The sequence below is a fragment of the Rattus norvegicus genome, chromosome 6, assembly GCF_036323735.1.
Source record: "Rattus norvegicus strain BN/NHsdMcwi chromosome 6, GRCr8, whole genome shotgun sequence".
NCBI classification, from domain to species: Eukaryota; Metazoa; Chordata; class Mammalia; order Rodentia; family Muridae; genus Rattus; species Rattus norvegicus.
In genome coordinates this window covers 98,703,149-98,724,075 of record NC_086024.1, presented here as the reverse complement: position 1 = coordinate 98,724,075, position 20,927 = coordinate 98,703,149, and the positions used below count along the sequence as shown (strand labels likewise).

General features: G+C 43.5%; 1 protein-coding gene across 6 annotated transcripts in view; it reads right to left on the bottom strand.

Annotated features, from left to right (window-relative positions):
* The window catches only part of Syt16 (synaptotagmin 16), a 278,725-nt gene that overhangs the window by 11,231 nt on the left and 246,567 nt on the right, over window positions 1–20,927 (bottom strand). For 5 of the 6 annotated variants that reach the window (XM_063262672.1, XM_039113257.2, XM_063262673.1 and 2 more), the window contains one exon: window positions 81–17,410. In XM_063262672.1, the coding sequence (XP_063118742.1) occupies window positions 17,097–17,410 (314 nt within the window). In that variant the 3' untranslated portion in view covers window positions 81–17,096. Of the gene's footprint in view, window positions 1–59; window positions 17,411–20,927 lie in introns of all 6 variants that reach the window. The other variant, XM_063262671.1, reaches the window with a different exon arrangement.

The following is a 20,927-nucleotide window of genomic DNA, read 5'->3' as shown; positions in this document are numbered from 1 at the left end:
GGGACGCGTCTTCTCTGGGCCTCCGGGTCAGACGCCTGGCTGGAGGGGTCCTGGCATACCTTGCGGAGGGGTCCACTCACCCGAAGACTGCTTGTGCAAATGTTTCACAGCTCCTGTTTTTCGCGAAGGTGTCACTCTTCGGACAGGCTCTGACAGTGACAGCGGCAGCGGCGGCGGCGACTGCAGCTCGGCGGGGCGGCCGGCTCCTGCAGGTCGGTCCCTCCTTCTCTGAAGCGCCTCTCGCTCCAGCTCAGAACGCGAGGCGGGCGCGCGGCTTTTCTAGGCGCGCATTGGACCAAAGGGAGCAGATGTTATCCGGTTGCTAGGAGCGTTGCTAGGAGGCGATGACGCCCCTCCACCGCCCGAAGCAACTTTCCTGAAGGTCTCGGGCGCCAGAGGGGGCTACTGAGAGCCAGTCTAGGAGCTCTTCCAGGAAGGAAGGCTGGGAACGAGGGGTCCAGCCACGGGCCATACTGATTTGGTCCAGAAGAGCTGGCTATGCGGTAGCGTCACGGGCCTGAGCGTTGAGAAGAGTCTCGCGTCCCAGGAAACGGTCGCTTACTGGAGGCTGAATGGGTGTCCCCATGGAAGTTGAATGTGGGGACAGAGGTGGAACTGCACTTAAAGGTGTGAGGGATCCTTTGCCTCGGGGCTGTATCCCACGGTGTTCGTGTTACTACAAGCAGGTTTGAGCCGTTGATGGACTTGAAAGAGGGAAATATTAATCCACGAAACTCAACCCTGAGTCTAATTTCTTTGGGCACCCTATATGGCTGCCTCCCAAGATAGTGTCATTTGGGGGAGGTGACACCGGGTAGACGAGGGGGGTTCCCGTGTCTAATGTACATCCTTCACACAATTAGACTTCATTTAAATGAGAGAAGAAAATAAACCCTTCAATTAATATGAAATTTCCTATAAAAAATAGCCACAGAAATGACACGAGGTTGGAAGAAAAATGTAGGACTTTCCTGTGATCCTGGTCTAGGGAGTGGGAAACGAATATGATCAAAATGCATTGTATACTTATATTAAATTCTCAAAAGACAAATAAATGTATATTTTTAAATGCACCTCAAAAGGTACTTTTCATGAAGGATACTGGGGAAACTATACATGTTTCGGTCATTTTTGCTGTATTGTAAGTTCCACAAAGGTTTGTACCTTCTCCAACTTCTTAATAGAGTTCATTTTGATTCGTTTTGTTTATTTTGTTTTGTTCGCATTCTCAACCATTGCTTCTCGCCGTCGCTACTGTGAAATGACGTTATTTTACTGAGGAATAACGATGGCAAGAACCTCAAAGTGGGAATGTTTGAGTAGCCAATGAGCAAATTCAAGAAAGGAAACCAAAATACCTAGTAAAGAAATTCTGCCTGGCATGCTCCCTTGATGATAAATTTCTCCTAAGAATGGAATACAGAATTTCCCTGGCTCTCTGGGGAGTTGGGCCAGGGCCAGGATGGAAGTCAGCACCCCTGGGATTCAGAAAGATTGTGTTTAGATCCAAGCCATGCTGCTACAAAGCACTGAGTTAAGTATTGTAAGGGGGTAGCCATCTTCAAGGCCAGCAGAGTACAGTGTGATCCCACAGTTCAGAGGTCTCCAGTACCTATTTAATGCCTTTGTCAAACTTTGATCTCTGGACGTGTGTTTGCCCTGAGGTTTGAGGTGATCATGAGCTCATCTGGAACTGTGTAAATAGTAGTAAGAAGCCAAGGCAGGGCAAAGAGCTAGTAATCACAAAGTTACTGCCGTGGGGTGTAAAGGGGGAATCCCTTAGGCAACCAGGAGTACGTCACATTGCCACTTGACTGTTGGCAGCAAGAGACTAAAGGGGGCTGCAACTCTTCCCTTCTTCTCTAGCTCTTCCATGGGACTCTCTGTACCTTTGGCTTTCAGTTCCAGGCACACCGGACCCTCCTCTACCTTGTTTGGAGAAGGCCCCAAGGTCTCCTGTGTTATGTGCACGGTATTTCTTCTTTAATGTGCCTCCCTCTCACCTGGCTTCCTCCCGTTCAGCCTGCAAGATGCTGTTTAAACACACCCTCCTAATTAAAGCCCAACTCACACTCCCCAGCCCACCCTAGAGTACTGATGCCACATTCTAAGAGAGTTCTCTCAGGATAACAGTGAGCGCCTAGCGTGTAGCACACAACGCTAGGTACATGTCAGAGAGCCCAGAGCCTGGGGTCAATGTGGATAGCTCCAGATCTCTGTTTTCCTGAGCTGGGTAGCTATCAGTGCCCCATCCAGACCATGAGGGAAGCCGGGAGCTGCTGTGGTTTTCAGCTAGAGGTGTGGGAAGACTTGGGTGTACTTATGCACCGACTTCGTTTCCTTTTTGAAGACCACTGTCTGGTCTCTATTAGCTCTAGGAAGGACTCAACCCAGAGTCACTCTGGCATCTTCCTAACACTCCTTTCCCAGTCTTCTGAACTGGGTGTGAGTCCTCTGAGTGGAACTGTCCTCTCTTACCTAAAAATGCATCCGCATGGGCCGGGCAACTGCTAGGTAGGTGAAGGGCTTGCCAGGAAAACATGGGGACCTGAGTTAAATCGCCAGAAAGTTGAGCATGATGGTGTGTGCTCCTGAGGCAGAGGTAGACATAGGCATAGGTAGGTAGACAGACAGATAGACAATTGGGGTACACTGCTCATCCCTGCTAATGGGGTTACATCTCAGTAGCAATGCATCTTCTTAGCATGTATGAGCCTGTAGATTTCAATCCCCAGAACTGAGGACAAAAACCCCACCCATAATCACCGGCCATATTACTATGGAAGCAGAGCAAAGAAACCATTTGGGGAGCAGCTTGACTCAGCCAATACGGGTACACGTGCAATGCATCTGAACAGATCAGGGAACCTTGTCTTCTGTGATGTAACTTCCTGGTAACTGCCACACCCCCCTTTTGTGTAGGGCTCCCTTAAGGAAAAAAAAAATGACATTTGAAGACTCGAAGGAAGGTTCAGGGTGATATCAAGATGACAGAGCGGCCTTACGACAAAACTAAAAATAGAATAAAGGCACAGCTCTTAATCACAGAGGACCCGTTGATATCTGCAAAAACTTGGGTTGTTCTTTGGTGACAGTATCTTGCCGCATATCCCAGGCCAGCTTTGAACTCTATTCCTCCTGCCTCAGATTTCTGAGCACTGGGATAACAGGCCTATGCCACTATGTCTAGACTGTGGAACTGCACAAATGCTTCCACACCTGCTAGTCTCCCTTTGAGTTGTATTCCCAAATCCTCCCGGAGAAACATCCCCAGAAACTAAGTCTTACATGAAGGAAGCTTTAAGGTGTCTATATGGTGAATTGGCAAAATATTACTGGAGATGGCTAGCGTTTTCAAAATAACCCTACACCAAGCACTACAGGCTACTAGGGACTGCCGGGAGTAGGGGAAACGTAGTCTTCCCTAGAGAAGAGCACACCAACTGGTTATCCAAACCAAAAAACACATAGATAAGTAACATTATACAGACTGAGCAGGTTGCACTTGCGTGTTTAGGAATGTATGTTAATATACACAGACTGAGCGGGTTGCACTTGCGTGTTTAGGAATGTATGTTTATATACCTAAGCACATAGAGCAGTAATTGATTTAAAAACAGGCCATGAATTTGAAAGAGAGCAAGGAGGAGCATATAGGAGGGCCTGGGAGGAAGGAGGGCGAAGTGGGAATGATGCAATTGCTATATCAAAAGTAAATCAGAGAGGTAAAAGGGTGTTTTACGTTATAGATAAGCCATGCTATAGACTTTTAAAACTACCATATGGGTTAGAAAAATACAAGAAAAAGGTATCTACGGTCATGGAAATGGGTACCACTTCAGCTCTTAAGGATAGGAGCATCTCGGTGAAGTGTGAGGCACAGTCTAAGCAAAGATCACCCAAAGACCTGTTTCTCCTCCATTCCTCTTTCTTTACAGCTTAAGATTTGTGTGTTGATGCCTCCAAACGCCACTTAGGGCTCACTGGGGCGCATATTTAGACGCATCCAGCCTTGCCCAGGCCACCAGTTCAGAGCTCTTTACTCCGGACTTAGAGCCATCATTTCACCAGTGTCCCCGAAACCCTGAAGTGCTTGAAATCCAATGCAACAAGCACATCACTTAGGCCAGCCTGTAATGTCCTAGTGCAGCCATGGGCGAGCGGGAACTCAGGGTTGGTTGGGGAGGAGCTCAGCACCACTGCAGTGACAACACAGGAGAGAAGCTCATTTCAGAGGATGGACAGAAGAGAGGGTATTGGGGTGTGAGATGCTGTCTAGAGGATGCTTACAATATGCAGTTCATTTTTTCAGGCACATAAACCACAATTCCCAACTACTTTAAAAAGAAAGAATTATTACATTTTTATTTAGTGTGTGTGCACATGCATGGGCATGCAGTCCAGGGTCTGTGTGTGGAGGCCAAAGGACAACTTGCTAGACTTGTCTTGTTCATTCACAATGTAGGTCTAGGAGATGAAATGAGGGGCTCTGGCCTGAATGCCTGCCTTCTTAAAGACTGGCCATAGATCAAGTCACTTCAGTCTCATGCCTTTCTTCCTTTCCTTCCCTTTCCTTCCCTTTCCTCCCCTTTCCTTTCCTTTCCTTTCCTTTCCTTTCCTTTCCTTTCCTTTCCTTTCCTTTCCTATTCATAAGGCAGAATACTCCCTGAGAACACAGGAGGACTCTAAGGTAACAAGGTCTCAAGTGGAGAGGCAGTCAGCAGAAAGCTATGGTCAAACAATGGGTTCAGACTATGGAGTGAGAAACCTTTCTCATGCAGATATGCCCTCATTTAGGGCAAGTGGCACTAATGCCTCAACTAACATTAAAATGGTTTGCTAAAATAGTGAAAATAAAGCACCCAAGAGGACAATGGTGTTGTTTTTTTGGTTTGGAGGATTTGGATTTTGCCTTCATGCTAGACTCTTAACAGCCTGGCTCTCTCTCCTTCAAACTCACTGCATTTGTATACTGTGAACTAATTAGAAATGAGTAAACACAAAAGATTAAGATTTCTGGACAAGGGCGTCACTGAAGGGGAATCACCTCCACTCGGCATGTGAAAACCCACATCTGCCCTCATCCTGATATTTTCATAGATCCTTACCCAATATTTTTATTGATTTTAAATTCAGTCCCGTAAAGCACTACACATTTGCTTCACGATCACCATAAAAAGCCCCCATCGTTCTGAAGCTAAGTAAACCAGGTAATGCTTACGGTTTTGACATGCAAGTGTGAGGCCGGGAGAGTTTTGAAGTTATTGTTTTTGTATATGGTAACGTAATCTCATTCAGCCTCATGAAACTTACACGTTTCATGCTGCAAAGCATCTTTAACATAAAACACTTGACACCTGTGCGTACAAACCACTGGCTGAAACTCTTTTGACAAGACCAATAATAGCGCTTTTACAGAATTGACTGCTTCTCGGCTTCGAGCTGCCCTGAGCTCAGTACCAGCAGACATTTTGAACAAACCCAGGCTAACTCGGCTTCTAGGCTTCATTTTTAAACAAAAAGCAATTCAAATTTGTCCTCATGCATTTAAATGTCTAATACAGAAACAGATTTCAGGCTGCATAAAATGTGCTTTTCCACGTCACTGAGACTGAGCATCTTGTATGATTTGCGGAAGAAAAACTAACTCTTCCTGCCATGCATTCATTCGTTATCACAGGCAAACAATTTTCTCCATTCTAATGGGTTCTCTCAAAGGTTGTTTCCAGCACAAGATTATCAGCAACCTATATCTTTCTGATGGCCTGGAAGAGGCATGGGACGTAAGAGTGGATTAGTAGTGTTTCAAAGCGAACATGAAATCAGAAACAGTACAGAAGTTAGAAAAAGTACACTAGTGTTAAGATTCACAGTTTAAAACTACCCAAACCACCTCCACCCCACATGCTAATTGTTTACTGAAGGAAGTAAATTGTGAAATGGATACATTTTAGTAACTGTCTATTCTTTTCACAGAAATGTATCCAACCACATTTTAACCATGTACCCTAAAGTCAAAGGTGTCATACTAGGAGAAGCATGGAGCTCCCAAATTGAATGCCCTGATGATTCCTTTTCTTTATCTTACAGTGCACATGCCCTGAGGGGCATGCAGGCCTTGCCAGAAATGCCTAGGAAGTCCTTAGAGAAACTCAAGGCAGCCCTTATTTGACAACGACCTGGCTTTGAACAATAAACTTATCAAAAACTCGGCTTGGAAATCCAGGAGAAGACCCAATTTTATGCTAAAAAGAAAAAAGAAAGAAATGCTATAATTGAAATGTAAAAAACAATTGCCAACCACCAAAGAGCAAGAGCAGGGAAGCAGGCAGAGTTGATAGCGGGGAACCAGGACCAGGGAAGAGGTGATCTTATCATGTCGCAGTACCTACAGCATCCAGCCAGGAGCAGAGCAGCCCTGGGAAGGGAGCCCTCCCTGCGGAGAACAGCTTCACAGAGGGTAACACCTCCTCAAGATGTCTCCCAAAATAGTTACATGTGCTCAGGATGAATGAGTCATTCACGTTTGCATTTTTTATGCAAGTTCTTCAAGGACACCCATCAAAAGTTGAGCTACGAAAGAAAACCAATGAAATGTTTTAAAACAACAGAACTGCACACAGTATGCATATGGCGAAACATGGATGTGTGAATGTGAACAACTGTTTCAGATGCCATATGAAGACTAAAAAGAAAAATCAGAAATGCTCAGATTTATCTTACACTGGGAACACAAAACATTGCTATAAAATCTTGGATGGTCCTTAAAAAATGAGTTTTTAATCTTTACTTTTTCTGGGAGGTAATGAAAGTGTATTAACAAAGGGAGTGCTTGAGTGAAGGGTGGACGGCCAAGAGAAAGTGCTAAGGTGGGTTTAAGAACCCTTTTCAGTGGGGGCTAGGATGCGGTGGGTTTCTTTCCACAAGCTATTCAGATTCCATTTTGGAAATGAGGTGGGACAACTAATTTAGTACCTTCCCTGAACTCAAATTGTTATAAAGGGATTTGTACCCTCAACTGAAAGATGGACAGTCCTACAAAATAAACATGGAGTTGTAAATTGTTATTTTGTCAGTGTTTAAACAAACCTGGGCCAGCAAGATGGCACAAGTCAAAATGCTTGCCATGGAAGACGCTGACCCAAGTTTGATCCCCAGTAAGTAAGAAAGAATGGAAGAAGAAAGATGAGTCTACAAGGCTGTCCTCTGACCTCCACAGGCAACAATGGCATGTGCACTACCCGTACACACCATGCTTACACACACACACACACACACACACACACACACACACACACACACATACATGCAGGCAAGCATGCACACAAACACTTTAAAACCTTTTAAATCAGAACCTAACATTTTCTCAGAGGCAGAATCACTAAAGAACATTCCAGCTGTAACTTTCAGCAAAATTACTGGCAGAGATCTAAAAGTGTCAATTACTTTGATACAGCAACATAATAAAAATGGATCTGACCTTAATACAAAAATAAAATAGTGTACTGTCTCCAAAAACCATGCATGTCTTCAAAAATTCTGCAAAAATATTTTTCATCTAGGGTCTCATCCTACATCAGAGTAGGGGCTCCCAGTGCTTGCCGTATTAATGGAAAATTAAAGAATCTTATCCCTACACCCAAGGGTAAGCAGGTAAAATGGGCTAACAGCCCTAGATGATAGACACAGGGAAAGCTTGAGAGACCTGAAGTTTGCCACCCATCTTAGAGATCATAAAGGGAAGGGATCAGAATACAGGCATTGTTAGTTCGCATTCAACCTTCATTGTTCAGTCATGACTTTATCTCTGCTGTAGGGCCTGGGTCCGCAGTGGCTGCGGGCAAAGCGTAGTACAGGCAGCGTACACAGAAGACAATAATGGCCTCAGATAGGCTCTCTGGGAAGGCCTCCTCCTCCAGGTGATTAGCAAGATCATCACTCCAACATCCACCTGCTTGTCACCGGCCACCCATCCTTGCTTGCATTGGGTCACCCTTCCCCTCAGAACGCAGAGCTTCAGATGCTTACAAGGCACTGTTACTCAGTGTCCTTGGCTGACAAAGGCAACATTGTGGACGGTGACAACACGTCTCTCAGCGTAAGTGTGACAAAGGGGAGGCCACAGACTGAAACAGATGCTGACTTCCAATCCAGACTCAGTGGCAACAGCAGTAGCACTTTCTAATAAACATAGTCCAGCTAAGCCATTGCTTGGCAAAACACAGTGGGGTTACTAAATTTGGGATCTAATCTACGAGGCCTTCCGAACTCTCGCTGCTGAATGCCCCATGGAGAGGAAGGACTAAGGGCTTAGATTAGCCAACGAAAAATATGAGATTATTGCACTTTCCCCACCCACCTCTCCAAATAGAAAACAAACTTATTACCTATGTGACACTGACTGAGCTGGAAGTGGCTACATTCTATTGGATGGGTTGGAGGGAATAATGTGGTTCTCCTGTGAACACTCACATTCAAATGCGCCATGGCAAATGAAATTAGGAGCAGAAGTAAATAGGTCATAAACTGTTGTATCCAGACAGCAGGATAGTATTCCGTGCTTAAAAAGAAATGAGCTATCAAGGCATAAAAAGACACGAAAATGTAAATGCAGATTGCAAGTAAAAGAAGACAATCTGAGAAGTCTGCACACTGATTGATTCCAACTATGTGACATTCTGGAAGACAAAACTCTGGAGACGGTACAAAGATCAGTGGTTGCCAGGACTTCAGTGGGGAGAAGGGCTTCGGGAAACAGAACACAAAGGCGGCTTGGGGCAGTGAAAATACCCCACATACTACTGTGACAATAAAGATACATGTTACATGTGCTTCAAAACCCACAGAACATACAATATCCAGGAAATGTCCTAATGGGAACGACCCACCTCCTAGAAGGATGTGTCAGCATCAAATGACTGACGGCACCAGATCCAATGTTCATAGTCAAGAGTGTGTGTGAGTGGGGGTAGGTGGGGAGGCTAGGTTTTGTTTTGTTTTGAACCTAAAATTACTCTGAAAAAGAAAGTTCAATTATTTGTATTAAAAATATCACAGAAGCATCATTGTTTAACCCGAAAACACAGATCAAATGTCAGCCTTACAAACACAGTTTCACAATCGAGTTTACACATTTATCTCTCCCTATTCATACATGTAAAATAAAATCTGTAATAAAAATATATTTTACAATTCTGGGAAATACTTTGTATTTTCTAATAAAACTCAACGTGTGGCTGCATTCGTCAGCAGCATAGTAAAAAGCTCTTCACCATGTGGGAGAATTGAGTATTAGCAAAGGTTACCATGAGGTACAGGGACGTGTTGCAAAGCTAGCGAGCTTGGCCCGGGTGCCCGCTGTAGAACATGACCAACCCTCTACGAAGGAAGGAAGTCTCTAGGACTCAGAACCACGTGTGTAGCATTAGCGCTCTCTTCCTGACCACAGTTCTCATTCAGAGTCTAACTGGCAGCTTTCACTTCCAAATAAGACGACCCACTGGAAGGCCCCTGTATGAACAGGTTAGCAAGAATGGGAGTTTGAATAAGAAAGAACAGACTCCTTCCCCAAGGCTGAAAGAGGAAGGATGCGGGGAAATTCACAAACAACAAGGAGAGGAGCTGAACACTGGAAACAAAATCAGGCAGCATTGTGAAGAAGCCGGGCGGAGCACAGCTCCATGTGGAAGGAGGCAACATCCGATGCCTTTGGTCAACTCTCAAGGTGATTATCAGAGGAGATACGTGCCATCTTATTGTGGACCATGGATTAAGCAACACTTGAACATTCTGTAAGTCGTTTTAGGTCACCACAGATTCTGATTTAGGTAGCCTGAGATGTGGTCACTTGAGCTTTTATGATGTTAAGAACAATAAGCAATAAACCCACTGGAAAACAGCCAGCCCATGTCTTTTAGTATGAAATTGAAAGTATCAAGAATTATATCCAGGGCTAAGACTATAGCTTAACAGAGAAACACTCCATCTATAGGAGCTGGGGTTGATTCCTAGACCACGAAACAAATTATATTCAGACCAATTTCAAAATCAACACTAGAAAACAATTGTTAACCCATCTTCATGTAAAATAAAAACCAGATATTGATCTTACACATTTTACAAGGATGCCCAAAATACATGGGTTTTTTTTTGGGGGGGTGGGTACTCATCATCCATAGTGCTTAGCTCCGTGGACAGTTTAAATGGGTCACATGCACTTTGACCATCCTCACCCTCCTGCTCTTCATCTCCCTCTTTCCCCAGTCCTAATGGTTTCTCCCATCTCCTTTCCGTGTCAAATATAAAAATGCTCTTGTCTATCTATATAAAGTCTAGGCTTCAAAATGAGAGAAAATATGTAGTATTTCATTTTTCTACATCTGTCCTACCCTGCTTATTATGATCTCATAATAACATTTCATTAAAAAAATAAAAGAGGTTAGTCAGGTTCTTTGTCCACGTCCTCACCCATATATCCTATAGCTTTAGTCTCCAGTCCACACAAACAGGAAGGAGCAGCCATTTATGATATACAGAGCCTGTTAGAACTTCGTCACGTTTGTCTGCCCAGACCTACCATTCCACTGTCTTATAAAGGAAATTCAATATTCAGTCAACACTAGTTCAAATAAACCTCTAACCACCACCTCATGCTGTAACTCATTTCTTTGCAGGAGCAGAACACGACATCCCTCCCTCTGTAGATATAAAACAACCATTTATTTTGAAAAGAAGCATAAACCACCAAGAATATTTATTCCTTAACTAGACACAGAGTAATAACTTTTAAATCCTCTCCCCTTCACAGGAGGGGGAGAAACCATCACAGAAATATATTAAGTCCCAAATTACAAGATAATAAAAGAAATTCTTTTTTGCTTGCCTGCGGTCCTTGTCAGAATCAAACATGAAAGAAGAGGTTATTTGAAAGCAAAACCATTGTTGAGCTCTTTTATTCACCAGCCCATGTCTAGACCCAGCCCAGAGTCTAGAACATTCTAAGCACCAATGACTTTTATTCACTCTTTTGAGTGGATATGTTTTGGATATATCCAAACAATTTAAAAAAAATCAAATGGATATATTAAGGGAAAAATCAAGTCAACGAAAATCATACATAAATCTGGTGACACCGCAGGGAAATCTGCCTTCTCGTGAAGCTCAAAGTCGATTGGTGATATTGTCATCCAGCAGTAAAAAGGAAAAGCTCCCCTGAGACACTTGAGGCGGCATTAGTGAGCACTCAAGAGCCGTTCGCTGTGCTCAGCAGTGTGATTCTCAGAACATCCACAGACCGTCATGGCTGCCACCCCGGTTTGCACTATAAAACCTCAAGCTGTGAGCAGGTTTCATGCAGGCTGTAAATATAGGTGATTATTGCCTCCGTGTCTAGGATATGGCAATCTGACCCAAGGGGAATGAAAATGGTTGACAGTCAATGCACCATACGAGAGGAAAGGCAGCCAAGGCCTGCAGGCACCACATCATTACCAGAACAAGACCTGAGCAGCAGCTCCCCAGAGAAGACATAAGAAACCAAAAACAAACAAATAAGCAAACAAAAAAAAATCCATGAGGGGAAAATACAAATAGGAAAAGCTCAGGCCAGGAGTGTTGAGATTATATACCAGATACTAAATTTAGGAGAAACCTTCTAAAGACACATTTCCTGGGTGCTCTCTTAGTCTTCCGGAACTAACACTGCCAACCGCAACTTTCTGCTTAAAAGTCATGCTTCTGGAATCTTCTTGTCAATTCCCTCTTTTGGGCAACTAAAGGCTAGCCACCAACTTAGGGACTGCCAGCAGTTTCCCCTGATTCCTTCAGCCAAATGTGCCTCGTTTCCTTCCAACCCACAATTAGAAAGTCTAGTTTGGACTACAAATAATTGTAAACAACTTAATGATTGTATATTGGTAAGTACTGTGATTTTAATGGTAGCCAGCAACTTCAGAAAGATTTGTAAGCTCTGCACCACCCCCAGTAACCCAATGATAGACAAGAGGAAATCAAACAAATACAGTTAAGCTAACGAGAAACCACCCACACATACTTTTTTTTTTACTGTCTAAGTCACATCATTAAGTGTCTGTGGGTCCTTTGTCTCTATCCATGTGCCAAGATCAGACAATGTACACTGTCCTCTCCAGGAGGGTTCTACTTTCTGGGTCACTGTGACCATAAGTTACTTCCCGGTCTCCTCACCTCCTACCCAACAACTGTATCATCCCTATTTATCCCTCCTCCCCCTGGAAATCACTAAGCTAAACGATTCATGTCCAATGTCTCTGTGTTGTCCCTGAATCAGGAAGCCTGGAATACAACGTAGCATGTTGTCACCTCGGCAGTGGGTGGATGAGCAGCCATCCTGTGCCAGGGTCACGCATAGTTTAAAACATAAGCAGGGCCTGGGGATAGAGCTCAGTCATTAGGGTGTTTCCTGGTACCCACAAAGCCCTGACTCAAGCAGCACAGAAACTGGGCATGGTGGCACACTTCTGTCATCCCAGCCCTGAGGAGAAAGAAGCAGGAGGATCAGAAGTTTGTCAGCCTTAGCTACCTAGGAATCCGAAGCTCAAGGTTATCCTCAATTACACAGTGAGTTTAAGGTCACAGGATCCTGTCTCAAAACCGCCATCGCCACCACGCAGAAGATGATCGGCCCATGGCACCCAGTGACACTTGAGGTGCTTGAGTCACGTGTCCCTGACTTCTGTGGATTAGAGGTCACCCAACGCTTTCCTAAACGTTTAGAATGTCTTTGTCACTTGCCAGTTTGAATCACCTGAAAACTGGACATACTCCCATTGTATCTACAAACTAGGAGGCAAGGAGGTTCTGCGGAATCACGGAATTCCTTTCATTATGATCTAACACGGATGACACGGATAACTGGTTCTCAATAGAACCTTCAGGTTGGACAAGGACTCTTATGCTCTTCACAGCTTTAAATTCCTCCCCTTTATAGATATAAATATGTAATGTGAGTTTTAAAGTCACAAATACTTTTAAAGGAGGTCACTGTGGTATTACACTGCTTGATTTGTGGATCACGATCAAACCCTAGCACACTTTTTGATGGGGACAATAAGGGGCCCTATCTGCATATGAGCAGCAGAGCAGGTTAAGAGGAGGCCTGTGTGCAGTTGATCAAAATGGAAAGAGAAGTTATCCAGGTTGTGCACCACCTCAAACCAAGAGAATAAAAGATGTAGTTATTCGATATCTATTACGATGTAATTCACTCAGTCATGTTCATCTCTTGATAAGATTTACTTTCTACGCAAATCTAGGCCAGCTTCATGAAGTATTTTTTTCAAGTTCTGGGAAAAAAAAATGTTTTGAGTTTCCACCTCGTGTCATAGCCACATTCCTGGAAAAGAAGCAAACCCAGAACACTTCTCTCTCAAGCGAGAGTAGGAGGAGGCAATAATGAATATTAGCCGTGTAGCAGCTGCCTTTCTGGTCGCAGTGCAACTGCAACTTCACTGATAACTAATTACTGCAGGCACTAACTCGGCTTTCCGTTTGAGGACACTGGGGTGTGGACTGGGCAAGCCATTTTCTCATGGCCCCATAGCAGGTTCCACCTGCACCCACCTACGTTCACATAGTAGGTGCTTGCTTCGCTGCCTGGGTCTGTTTCGTTTCACACCTTTGAGTGAGATCCTATCCCCAAACTGTTTCCGTGCTGTTTGGTGTCATTTACAGTGATTCTCCCTACATCTTTACATACTAAGTCCTCTACATGGAAGGAACAGCCAGGTTGGGGTGGACGCATAGCACAATGTCCGCTCTGAAAGACTAGTAGATCAACGAGCGTGCTACGAGACTTAAACAATGCTTTGCTCAGAAAGGATTTGGATTCTCAGACGATACCCTCAGTACAGCCCCAGTATAAACCACAATGAACAGGAAGGAACAGCCATGTGTAGAACGTGAAAGCACATGGTGAAAAGGGAGAAGGCGTGCTTCAGGCACACTATAGCACCTAGCACTATGGAGAATGCCAACGCTTGCATCAATGCCTGAACTGTCACCAAAGCATTGTCGTAGCCAATGGCACCTAAGTTGAGCAACCATGGACGCAATGCCGTGCCTCTTCGCGAACATGACACAGATCTTTTCTGAGGCCTCATGCTGGCGGAATGCTGAGGATAGCACATCCGTGGTCATTATAAGTTCTTCGTATGTTCGGGATAGCAGGGCTCCCTCAGTCTAAGAGTTATGTGATCAGTAAAAACAGGATCCAAAACAAGTGTGCATCTCTCATCTCTCATAGGGAACCAGTGAAGCAGGGAGAGCCCAGAGCAGGTGTGTGTCTGCCTGATGAATAGTCCATTAAGGAAGAAAGAAGGAAAATCGGCGATAGTCAGAGGGGAGCAAAGGGTACGACAGCCACCACCATGACTGGTGAAACCAACCCTTCTCAATTCAGCCCTGAAAGAAGACCCGTGATAAAACTCCATAAGCCCGGTGCGTCTTGTACTCTCAGGGATGCTATTTTACAAGCACACACTTCAGGAACGAACCATGGTGCAACCGAACGCGGTATCGCTTCCGCGTCAAGCTCCGCACAAGGTATTAATCATTAGCTAGCTAAAACAGGCAAAAAGCAGCTTTCCCACCACAGAGCCAACTAATTATCCTTCATAACTCTTTTGAGAAGCAAATGTAGCTGTGAACGCTCAAGTGGAAAACATGTTAAATGCATTTGGGTCTAGACTTTGCCAAGGAAATAAGAGAGTCTAAGTGCACGAAATCCAAAGATCTTCCTAAGGCGGAATTTCAAATTGAGGTTAAAAAAAAAAATGTTCAGCCTCGCATTTGAGTGCATCTTGTCTTTAGAATTTGATGTCTGTGCCATCCGCTGAGGGCGAGCATTGCTGTGTAATCAAGATGCACACGTGTTATACAGTGAGTAGCACTAACCAAAAAAAAAAAAAATTACTAAAAAGTGAGGAAACGCTTTTCCCTTTGAAGGGGGAAATGTTGCAAACGTCATCCTAAGCTCGATATACCAACAGAAAAACCCCCAAAACTGGGCGAGTCAAAGAGCAGAACAGAAAGCACAGGTGATTAGCAGGGACCAGAAGCCATGGATGCAGGCAGGCAACATGTAGAACAGGCAAACATGGGTGAGGGAAATCCAGGGCCGCCTGTACAATATATACAGATTTTTTTCAAATGTAAATTTGAAAATGAATGCTGCTATTATGCCAGCGGCATGAAGGGAGGCGTAACGAGGCTGCTCTGCTTCCTTTCAACACAAGGCACACAGAGAGGGAGGGATGTGAAAAGCCAATTCTTCGCCGCTCCTCCATCAATTGCACTCAGTTCTAGCCCATGACACCATCACGCCGCAGAGACCGCTCGGCAGTCAGTGGGCATGATGCTGAGAAGACGCTCTGAGGTCTTCCCAAGGAAAGTGGGAGAAACCCACCCAATGGGCCTGAAAAGACCTTGTGATACTAGTTTATTCTGCAAATTCTTACCCCTCCATATAAAACTGTTTTCTTCCCAAACTCTGATCCCTGTGATCTAGTCGAGTTATCCTGGGCCCTTGTCTGGTCTTGTCGGGATAACCATTATGAAGTGTAAGGAATAAATACGTTCTTCAAGTACTGCAGCCTACGCTTACAATCTGTCAAAATGTAGCGCTGTGGGGGAAGCTATGTGGCTCTGACAGCATGCATCCGTCCGTCACTAGCTAGCACTCTTCCCAAAGACAGGACAGAAGTCAACAAGAAAATAGAAAAATTTAAAAGGAAATGGCTGGGACCTTGCTCGGAGAAACTGTAATGGTGAGCACAGGGTTAAGGGTGGATTCCTTCCCACCTCATCACTTCCAGGTAAAAGACACCGAGATTCAGATCTCAGAGCTGGGAATAAAGACAATTAAAGTGGCTGCATAACTGTGTGCGAGCCACTCATAAGCAAAGCCTCATGCCCAAACCCATGCTAGGCCGGTGCTGGGGACTAAACGATGTGCCCACAGACAAGAATTCACTCATACATTTTGTTGCACATGTAAGAAATATCAGTGCTGGGTCCTTTAAATGACCCAAGGATTCAGTGTTACTCCACACCAAATGACAATATTCCTTCACTCAGAAGATTTCACATGTTCACTCGCGAAAGTCAATCAAATTAGTATTTATTGAGATCCACTGTATGCATCTTTCTATGTTCTATTAGTAAGGTACATAGCATAAAGACAAATGTGGTTGGCATGCAGAAGTACATTAAAAAAATACATGTGAGAGTTAGTACAATTATCTATAGAAAAGGTCTAATCCAAATGAATGACAGGTTCTGAAACATCAAGAAAGCCAAGGCTTAAATTATCTCCTAGGTTTTCCTCTTCTTCTCTGGGTACCAATTTGATAAGAAAGCACAAAAATCCTTGACTTTGGAAATCTTAAATATTCAAAAAGAGACAGGTCAGATAACAGTCATTTTTTTTAACTGCTTTAGAGCTTTAAGATGATTTGTCTACCCCAATTCTTTTAGAAATCGTGATATCTAATTGAGATAAAAAGAGACATTTCATGAATACAAATTTATTTTACACCACAAATTTATAGCAATTACCTTTTAAATAAACAGGGCTTTTTTTTTCCATAAAGAGAATAGGGGTGGCAGAGGACTGTGGTGGGTTACGTCCTTCCGTAACGCTCAGCATCTGATTCATTTCTGTTTTGGAATTTTGAACACTGAGAAGAGTCTGATTCATACACCTCAGTGATGGAAAACAGTAATGTTTACAGCTCCTTTGAAATCTCAGGCTATTCTCCCAGCAAAAAGAGACAGCAGGAGGAAGCTGAACCACATAGTACGAACCAAAACACAATCATCCATTAGCACAAGTTGTGATATAGCCAGTGGTCTCAACTAGATACCATTGCCCATACTGTGTATGTAGGTTTCCTTTCACGACAACATTTAAACTCAGATCGAACCTTTGAGATGGTTCCACACCACGGAATGACCCAAGATTAGTAAAATTCTCCATTTGAAAGCTCCTCCACCTGCCATGATCTGACTTGGTGTTAGGTAAGCAAGGCTGACGTAGCACGGGAACGCTGTTGATAAACCTAGGATTCCAACAGCGTATGCCACCTGCAGATCTGCTGGCTTTTGCTGTCCTTCATTTCGTCCCAGTGCTCCTGCTCCTCCTCCCCACTGCTGTTCTGGCCCAGAGCAATCCAGCCAATCATCTCTTTACGCTTCATTGTGCGTCTGCTATAAATGGAAATCATCAAGGTAACATCCGAGAGCTGGAAGAGGGCCACCTGGAAGACGAAGGTCTCTTTATAGACGGGGTTGGGCTGGCCACGCCGAATGGACGTCTTGCAGCGGGACATCTCTTGACCCACACAGTTGAGGAGGAAGAGTTTTCCATATGTATCTACAGGAAAAGCAGACAAGAGAAGGATGAGAAACTATCAGGGCTTTGCAATAAGTTGTAATCTTTACATTGACTTCAAATTTCTCCACTGGTCTTTGCTGCTGAACCACCACATCTCACATAGGTTATTAAGGAAAATTCACTGTCTTACGTCTGTTGTTTCGTACAGCTCACCGTCTGGCACACTGCTGAAGTTCATTAGAACCTCTCTTTGTACTGAGTATGCATGGAGTTGCCCAGGCACATGTGCCATAAGAGCCGTGTGAACTCAGAGAAAGTCATGATTTGTGTATCGGGTATGCATTCTTTTCTCCATGTGTGGGACATTCTTCTACAGTCAAATTATTGTTTTATGTCTTGGCTGAAGTGTATCTTCTTTTCTTAGTCACCATGTAGTCTACCCATTCTCCAGACCATCTCATGTTGGAACTCTGGCCACAAGCTTCATGCACTCTGCCAGTATCCTGATATCCCAGAGGCCAAGCACCTCCCCTAACGTCTCCCATCACAGTTGGATTTGTACAATACTTTCTCCAGAATCCCTGCTGACTCCATCTCCACTAGCACCTTGTTTGACCCTACCCCAGCATGGGTCATCACTGTGCGGTTTCTTGTCTGCAAGCTGCCAGTCCCTCAAAGGAAAAGAGAAGGAAGGGTTGCCTCACTTGGCCCAGAACCCCCATGCCTGGCCTAGTACCTGATGGGGGTGGGGAGAAGGCTAGACTTTCAACAACAATTTTATGATGAATATTCATCACCAGACAGAGAGTTAAACCTTTTTTTTTCTTTTGATCTTCTCTTATTTTCAAACAAGAAACTCAAGCAAAACCACCCATTTTAAGACCCCTAAACTAAAATACTATGAAGTACTGACTAATTTCTACTTTTAGTTGCCAAAAGGAAAAGAAAGCATCCAAATTTTATTAACTTCATCTCCTTTGGCTAAAATTTCTGAATAACTCGTTGCAAAGAAAATTATCCCCACAAATATATGTTATTAAAATCACTTCATTGATAATTTTTGGACTTATAACAGAAAGCTTTGCTTCTAACTTAGATGCATGATACTGTTAAAAAAAAATTGAATCAAATGTTTAGGTGTTGTCTAAGTTGCCTCAGTCTGTATTCTGTGTTCAGTGCAGGCAGAAGCCTTGTGCTTGCAGCTCGCTTCCCCAGCTAACCAGCAGTCAAACTTTTCAAAAGCGTAAACCCAGATCTCTGTAATTTCCTCTCAGAGCATTGTGAGGTAGGAAGCGAATTACAACCTAGGGCTCTCTTTGTACGTTGATCTTTTTTCTATTCCGGGTTGATGTGTTATTTTATGCACTTATCTGCTGAGAAACACAAGGTGTGAGATTGCACTTCAGGTGTGAAAACACTTCTCTGTCTCAGAAACAGGGCTCTCCACTCCTCAAACTGTTCCAGGGAAAAGCTGTCAACAGACCCACAATGGGAATGAGCCTGCGAGTCTGCGAGTCTGCAGCTGTACAGCAACAACCTGTACAGGGAGCCTGGTACGAAGCTCACTGCAGGCGTTGATCGGCTCAGGCGATTCTGCCAGTTGGAGCAGCGGGGATGGAGTTAATCTTCAAACAAAGACTTGTTCATTTTTGCAAAGGAAACTCTGAACTTTAGCCTATCTCAGGATAGATCTCTAATTACAAGAAAGGCCACCTACCACTAACATCATCACTGACTATGCAACATAGGCACATGGCACGGAAAGAAGGCCATTTTATAAGCAATACAACACAAGAACACCCAACCAAAGGAAGAGACGCTGTCCAGTTAAAAGGGGAAGCTTTAGTCAGCCTGACCAGGTATTCCTGCCTGAGCGAAACTGGCAGACACACAGCCAGAGTCTTCTAGGATCCAACAACGGACTCCAATGCACCAATAAGACTGGGTGGAGAAAGAGTCCAGTTAGCCAAACATCCAACTTGAATGAGCCCTATTTTATTTCTATTTTATTTCTTTAGAAATGGGTCACAGAAGCTATAAAACAACCTTGGGCAAAAATTGATCTTATGAAGATTCTGAAATCTTTACAGTATCTTTAGTAACTCAGACCCATCATCAAAGGCTAAATGGGTCAAAATCCCTCTACAGTTCAATGACTCGTCTCGTCATTTTTCTCATGGCATAAGGAAAATGCCACATATGCCCTAACATTTTGGATGTTTAAAGAGAAGCATGCATCTAAGTTAGAAATTGTACTTAATTAACTAAAGTCTGAAATGGTCAATGAAATGAGTCTGATAATATATTTTTACTTTATTTATAACAGTTAACAACTCCAACCAAGATGCAAAAGTATGTCATTTAGAGCATAGAAGGCATTACCCCAAAGAAATAAAGAAGTCACAGAAAAAGGCCATTAAAAAGACTTGCCCATTCATAACCCATACTCTAGCAACTACTGCAGAATGAGCCTCCAAAGATGCTGTACCAACTAATGCACAGTGTGCCTTCAACGGATGTTCTACCAACTACTACAGGGTGAGCCTCTGTGTGACTAAATATCTGGGACACAGGTCAAGTGAAAGAAAGTTGGCTGTTGAAGTCTGTTCCTTTTTAGTATATTAATACTTATAAAGCATTGTAAAGACATAGAAGAAATAGAAACTAATACCACTTGTTCCCATTTGAGATCTTTAGCAATTTTCACATTTGATACTGATATTTTCTGAGTTTTGTTTGCCTTTTAAGAGATAGGGGGTGGGTTTAGAAAAGAAAGAAAGAAATAGGAAGTTGGGTATAATGGCTCACATGTGTAATTCCAGCACATGAGCGGCTGAGGCAGAAGGGTTGTTATGAGTTTGAAGCTAGACAGGACTTCCATAGCCTGGACTTACTCAGCTGTATAGTATAACTGTCTCAAAACAAACCAAGTAGCCATATTGACAACTCTTTTTTTTTTTTTTTTTGGTTCTTTTTTTCGGAGCTGTGGACCGAACCCAGGGTCTTGTGCTTCCTAGGCAAGCGCTCTACTACTGAGCTAAATCCCCAACCCCCATATTGACAACTCTTAAGCAGCCCTCTTTGGCATGTTCAACTTCTATAGTTTATCATTTCCATGTGTGTTTATAGATCTTCACCACATGTAAACCAAAGAAATCAAAAATATATTTAATGGTGTTTTTGTGCATTAACATATTTATCACTCTGGTGTACATATTCCTAAATCATATTTTTTGGTAGCCATGCAGCAGTTTAATGATGAAAATATATTAATATTTGTTATACAGCAGAAATACATTGTCAACCAGAAGCACACAAACATGTTTAAATGAAAACCTGTAAACGATTACCATGACAAACGACTTCAGTGGAGGGTCCTTGGCTAACCAAGTGCTCTGCTGAGCTTGCATTCCCATAAGCTATACTCTGAAGATGTGTTATAATAGGACATACTTTAAAGAGAGGGCTCATATACTCGGGGAACACAAATGCAATTAGCATATAACATAGCCAGTGACAACCAGTACTTTTTCACTCAACATTAAATTTTTAAATA